General features: G+C 39.3%; 1 protein-coding gene across 1 annotated transcript; it reads right to left on the bottom strand.

The window, feature by feature from the left end:
* Positions 1–1,798: 1,798 nt before the first annotated feature.
* LOC145627891 (uncharacterized) lies at positions 1,799–2,326 on the bottom strand. The gene has a single exon (XM_081680234.1). The coding sequence runs from the start codon at positions 2,324–2,326 to the stop codon at positions 1,799–1,801; it is 528 nt and encodes a 175-aa protein (XP_081536360.1).
* Positions 2,327–6,978: the final 4,652 nt, after the last annotated feature.

The following is a 6,978-nucleotide window of genomic DNA, read 5'->3' as shown; positions in this document are numbered from 1 at the left end:
CTTCTAAAACTTAGTCAAGGTGGGGTTGGGTAGCTTAAAGGCTTGGTCCCTCCTACCCGACTCTCGATGGATTATCCACCACGTCTCACCACCCATGGGTTGGATCCAATTAAGGCCTCCTAGGTAAGAAAGGTCCATAAGGGTAGAACCTTCTACTTTCCTATGGTCGGTAGGGATGAAACCTAGATGTTTGACCGCAATGTGGGTAACCAACCCACCAAAATAAATAGGTGCCCTAGACCTACCCCCTTAGCCGCATTGGCCGCCCTTTGGAAGTGTTGGGCTATCCTATGCGGGATGTTCAATTTCTCACCTCTAGGGATCACATAGGAGGCCAACAACTCTAGCTCATCCCTCCTTACATTAGCCAGTTCATGCCTCGCAAAGATGTTGAGGCCAATAAACCGTTGCAAAAATTTTGGCACGGGATGTTAAATCTATGTTCCCTTGGCATGTTGGAGGTTAGTTAAACCCTCCCCTGTGAGTTTTTTATAGACCACAGCAATATGGTCTTGGGATGGTTCAATAGGTTTATCCGATTTCAACTCAAACAATTTACCAAATCCTTTCAAAGTCATCCTCACATCATTGTTAAGCAATTGGAATTGAACATGAGTAATCAAAGCATTAGATTTAATCACATTAAAACTAGAAATAAATTCCAAAGTGAAATAATCATAAGTATCATAATGCATTTGAAAGAAACCACTCATTCGAATACCCTTAAAAAAAAATTTTACCGGTTTATCAATTCCTAATCTAGACAATGTAGGATGATGCACAAAGCGAGTAGAAATTACCTGCCTCTGAATGAGGTTAAGCATCCTAGCCCGTTGTTCGGTTTAGGTGATCACCACCTCGCTCCACCCCGGAATTTGGAGTTTCGGGTCAACCATTGGTGGTTTTACTGTTGTTGCCTTGAACTTTCACCCCTTTGTTGCCTAGATCTCTTGGAAGCCATTTAAGTAGGAATTTGATGAATTTGAAGCTATCTCTCTCTTAGGGTTTTCACAAATGTTAAGAGAAAGAGGGAAAAATTGTATGGAGAATGTAGAGGAAGGTGAGAGGATGAAGATTATGTGAAAATTTATGAGTTTTGATAGGAGAATTTGAGGAGCTCTTGAAGACAAGGTGAGTTTGAAGGTATGAAAATTGAGTTTAGAGAAAGAAAGAGTGAATGAATAAGATGAAATAAGGAGGAAAAGAAAAGAAGTGAGGAGAAAAGGAGGTTAGGTAACACGACCTAATTTAGGCGCGCCCGATCGGGTGAATTACTAGATTCTCAAAGCTGCATTTGCGCGCCCGATCAGGCGCGAACTCGAAGTATTTTTCTCCATCCAATTCGCCTGATCGGGCGAGATTCGCCCGACATATCTTTTTGTCTGCACTCGATTTCTCCAAAATTGCACCCGATCGGGCACCTTTGCTCGATCGGGCGAATTTCCCTTGAATTTCTTCACTTGCGCGCCCGATCGGGGCTCCTTGCTCGATCGGGCGAATTTTTGCTCGATTTCGTGCTTTACTTGCGCGCCTGATGGGGCGAGCTACGCCCGATTGGACCCTTGCCTAGCTCGGAGTACACAACTTCTTCTACTTTTTCTCTTTAAATCTCCTTACTTGTTAATTCAATATCTGTATAGAAACACTTTGGAAAGGTAAAATTGCACTCTCCTCACCTCTCTAAAAAAAATAAAATAAAGGAAAGGAAAAACTAGTCTAGAGCGCAAGAAATACGGGTTGCCTCCCGCAAAGTGCTGGTTTATCTAGGCCCCGCACAACCTTCTCACCAGCATGTAGCTCATGATGGAAGTGGAGTTAGGAGGGTTTCCTCCACATCTCTAACAGTAGCGCCCTCATGATACACCTTCAATCGTTGGCCATTCACCTTGAACTCTTCACCTTTGTCATTCACTAGCTCAACCGAACCAAACTTGTTCACCTTAGTGACAGTGAAGGGGCCTAACCACCTAGACTTTAGTTTTCCTGGAAAAATCTTCAATTTAGAGTTAAAGAGTAGAACCTTTTCGCCTGGTACAAACTCTTTTGGTAGGATCCTCTTATTGTGCAACTTCTTGGTGTTTTCCTTGTAGATTCGCGCACTATCATACACCGACAATCTAAACTCATCCAACTCATTGAGTTGGAGAAGTCTTTTCTTACCCACAACCTTAGAATCAATGTTAAGCTCCTTAATTGTCCAAAAAGCGTTGTATTCCAACTCCACGGGAAGATGACATGCCTTACCATATACTAGTCTGTAAGGTGAAGTACCTATTGGTGTTTTGAATGCGGTTCGATACGCCCAAAGTGTGTCATCTAGCTTCATACTTCAATCTTTCCTTGACTTGTCCACTACCTTCTCTAGAATCGCCTTGATTTCCCTATTAGAGACCTCAACTGGTTTGAGGGTGGTAACTAAGTCCGGTTCTATAATATACTCTATACTTCTTTAGGAGGTTGTCCAATTGTCTTTCATGGAAGTGAGTACCTCCATCACTAATGATAGCTCGTGGGACACCAAACCTTGGAAATATGGTCTTCTTGTAGAGCTTAATGACTACCTTGGCATCATTTGTTGGTGAAGCTATGGCCTCGACCCACTTGGACACATAATCAACGGCTACAAGTATGTAACAATTCCCATTGGAAGATGGGAACGGTCCCATATAGGCAATCCCCCAAACATCAAGTATTTCTACATCAAGAATTCCAGTTTGGGGCATCTCATGCCGCCGCGAGATGTTGCTAGTTCTCTGGCAAGAGTCACAAGCCTGCACAAAACTGTTAGCATCCTTAAACATTGTGGGCTAGTAAAAAACCGAGTCATTAATCTTGGCCACCGTTTTGGTGGGGCCATGATGTCCTCCATAAGGTGAGGTATGACAATTAGTAAGTACGCCATGAACTTCCCATTCGGGAACACACCTGCGAAATAATCCATCACTCACGAAACAAAAAAGGACAATCCCAAAAATAATGTTTAACATCAGAAAGGAATTTCTTTTTCTGTTTGTAGGACAAGTCAGGAGGTAGAGTACCACCCACTAAATAGTTAGCAAAATCGACATACCAAGGGTGTTTCTCTACAACTGAATACAGGTTGTCATCAGGGAAAGAATCATCTATAGGAAGAGAATCCTTACCCTCATCATACCTGATACGTGACAAGTGGTCTGCCACCACGTTCTCTGCTCCCTTTTTTTCCTTTATCTTAATATTAAAATCCTGGAGTAAGAGAACCCAACGGAGTAGCCGAGGCTTTGATTCCGCCTTGGCTATCAAGTACTTTAAAGCTGCATGATCAGTAAAAACAATAACTTTAGAACCAAAAATATATGATCTAAATTTTTCTAAAGCATAAATCACAGCAAGAAATTCCTTCTCTGTGGTAGCATAGTTGACTTGGGCCTCATCCAAAGTTTTACTTGCATAATAAATAGCATGCAAAACTTTGTTCTTTCTCTGTACGAGCACGGCTCCTAGTGCAAAGTCACTTGCATCACACATAATCTCGAAAGGAAGATTTCAATCAGGTGCACATTTTCCTCTAGCATAGGTCCGTTCAAAACTTTCCCTAAATTAAAAGTAACATTATCATCACCAACAAAAAGGGTTAGTTTACCATTTTAACATCAATAATGGCTCCTGCAGTATGGAGAAAATGCTTACCTAATATAATGGGAACTTGTGTATCCTCAGCCATGTCTAAAACAACAAAATCAACAGGGATAAAAAATTTACCAACTCTGACAGGGACATCCTCTAACATACCTAAAGGGTACTTAACAGAACGATCTGCCATTTGCAGAGTTATATTAGTAATTTTTAAAACACCCATACTAAGTTTAGAACATACAGACGATGGTATAACAATGACACTAGCACCCAAATCACACAATGCTTTATCAATGAAAACATTACCTATATGACAAGGGATAGAAAAACTACTAGGATCCTTTAACTTAGGAGGGGATTTATTTTGCGATAAAGCACTACATTCCTCTGTAAAAGCTACAGTTTCTACCTCATCAAAGGCCCTTTCCCTAGTCAAAATATCTTTCATATATTTAGCATCCGCAGAAACCCGAGTGATTAAATTAGTGAAAGGAACCGTTACCTGCATGTTTTTCACAACCTCCAAACACTTACCGAATTGTTTATCAAACTTACTCTTCAAATGTCTATTGGGGAATGATAGTTTGATAACTTTGCTCTGCACATCTCCTCCCTTATCCTGAGATTTACCCTGCAAAGAATCATTAGAGGGATTAGTATCTTTATGTAGCCCTGTAGGGTTAATAGGATTAGCATTTGGTATAAAGGAATTAGGATCAGGAACAGGTCCATTTTCCTTTGGCATAGGAGGTCCATCATAATGTGAACCACTCCTTAGAGTGATTGCATTGGCATGATCTGTGGGATGAATTGGTTGTGATGGTAGATCTTCCTATTGACGGTTTGTAGGGTAGATGAAATTTGCGCAATTTGATTATCCATAATTTTATTGTGGGCTATATTGAATCAATTTGTGCATCCCTACTCTCCATTGTGCTTTTGCATGCTTGAAAGTATTGCTCTAATTTCTGTCATAGCAGGGTCAGAAGATGAGGAGGTTTGTGATTAGTTTTTCTGGCAAAAATTAGGATGGTAATATTTTTGCTGTGGTGGGGGTTGTTGTTGTGTTTGTTGTGGAGGTGGAGGGTTTTGTACATTGGTGCTCCGGTAGGAAAGATATGGGTGGTTCCAGAGGCCATTATTATAAGAGTTAGAGTATGGGTTATTTTGCCTGTAGGTTTAAAAGGCATTAACTTGCTCCATGGAAATCCTACAATCTTGCTCTCAATTCCCTACAATTCCACAATTTTCACAGAAAGCTTCATTGTTAGCAACAGCAGAAACATTAGCTACAGAGTAAGGAGCAAAAGTAAGATTATCTAGTTTCTAACAATTATATGTTAACTGAGCTTGCAAAAAGGATACAAAATCGACATTATGTTTTCCTTTGTTAGCAAACCCTCTCGGATTCCCGTATTGGGAATTGTGTATTGCCATATCTTCGATAACCTGTCCTGCATCTTCCACATTAAGATTCATGAATCTCCCACTAGCAGCAGAATCTAAAATTGATCTTAATGAATTTCCAAGTCCATTGTAAAAGGTTTGGATCAACTGCCATTGTGCAAGATTATGGTGGGGCATTCTCTCTGTATATCCTTGAACCTCACCCAAGCCTCATATAGAGTTTCATCGGCCTCTTGGCAATGTTCCGAATATCACTCCTTAGTATAGCTGTTCTCTCTGCAGGGTAATATTTATTATAAAAATTCAAGGCAAGAGTTTCCCAGTCAGTAATATCAAGTGCAGTTCTGTTCAAACCATTAAACCATAATTTAGCTTTTCCACATAATGAAAAGGGAAAAATAATATCCCTGATTTGAACCTGCGTGACCCCGGCTTGTCTAATGGTGTTGTAATACTGGCAGAAATCTGCAATGTGAAGATTAGGATCTTCACCCTTAGCTCCACTGAATTGCTTCCTCGCTATCATTGTGATAAATTGGGGTTTGATTTCAAATTGCACTCCATCAAGGGCGGGAGTAGGAGTAAGATGTGGAAAATCTGTCAGGGTTGGCAGCGAATAATCGCTGAGCTTCTTAGATGCTGTCATCTTTGATTCTTGATCAGAAGGGATTTCTGAATCACTGGAATCAGTTGGAGGGTCTCTTCGATTATTGTTTTCCTCAAAGCCCGCCAGGATTTGTCTGTAGAGATTCTTTTGTCTATGGAAAGAGCGCTCGATCTCAAGATCAAATGGAATGTAACCTGATCTGGAACACCTGGGCATAAACAAAGAACTAAAAGACAAATAAAAGAATCGCCTCACAAAATCTAGACTACAAAAATAATCAGAAAATAATCTAGACTACAAAAATAATCAGAAAATAAAAATAAAATCGTTTCCCCGGCAAAAAATTTTGACAGGCCAAATTTTGACAAGCTAAAGTCGTATCACCTAATCAAAAGTATAACCTAAGTCCTCTAACTAATGCAGATAAGGAAGTAGGGTCAAATCCACAGGGAAACAAGTCTTTCTATTCCTAATTAATTAATATAATCTAGATTATCAAGTAACCAATTTGTTGTTATAAAAAGGGAACTAACTACGAAGATCAAGTTTAGGGAGAAAATCAATAATAAGAAGGCCTAGGGTCACAGGTTCAAAAATAATTAATATCCCGGGATAAAGCATAACAATTAATAATTAACATTGCACAAATAACATGATTAACAGGCTCTCGCAATTTATTAACCAACATGGATCTAACAGGCTCTCGCAATTTATTAGATCTAAGTTCCTATTAAAAATAGTCTTTAATATCAAATTAAAATCTGCTCGATTCATCAATTCAATATTGCTATACTTTTACAATCAAATCACATCTGCTCGATTCATTATCCAATTGTAAAGAATTAAAACTATTCAATAAGAAATTATCATGCAATATTAATAATCAAAAATAACAAATTATCCCTTTATATTAATTATGGATCCCCATAAGCCCTAGAAGTAAACTACTCGGACATACTAAAAACTAAACTAATCAAAGCAATTAAACAAGTTATGAAGAAACAAAGTAATAATATTGCTGAAATTAATAAAATAAGAAATCGTTACCAAAGTAATCGGAATTAAATAGTTGAGTCAAGGATAATAGTGAGTTATAAGAGAGAGAAATAATTTAAGTAGAGAGAGAAAGTGTAAGAGAAGAAGTACTAGACAAAACCATTAACATCGTACTTAAACAATAATCTAAAATTACTCTTAATTAGAAACTAAGAAATCGCCGAAGATGCCTCCCCAGAAACACGCGCCCGATCGGGCCCACATTTTTCTTCGCCTTCCTATTATGGGCATCCGCCCGATCGAGCCTATGCTTGCCCGATCGGGCCTGGCTTCTCCTTGAAGCTTGGAACTTC

Source organism: Chenopodium album, chromosome 4 (assembly GCF_948465745.1).
Source record: "Chenopodium album chromosome 4, dcCheAlbu1.1, whole genome shotgun sequence".
Classification (NCBI taxonomy): Eukaryota; Viridiplantae; Streptophyta; class Magnoliopsida; order Caryophyllales; family Amaranthaceae; genus Chenopodium; species Chenopodium album.
The sequence above is the reverse complement of the archived record's forward strand: the minus strand, read 5'-3'. Positions and strand labels throughout refer to the sequence as shown.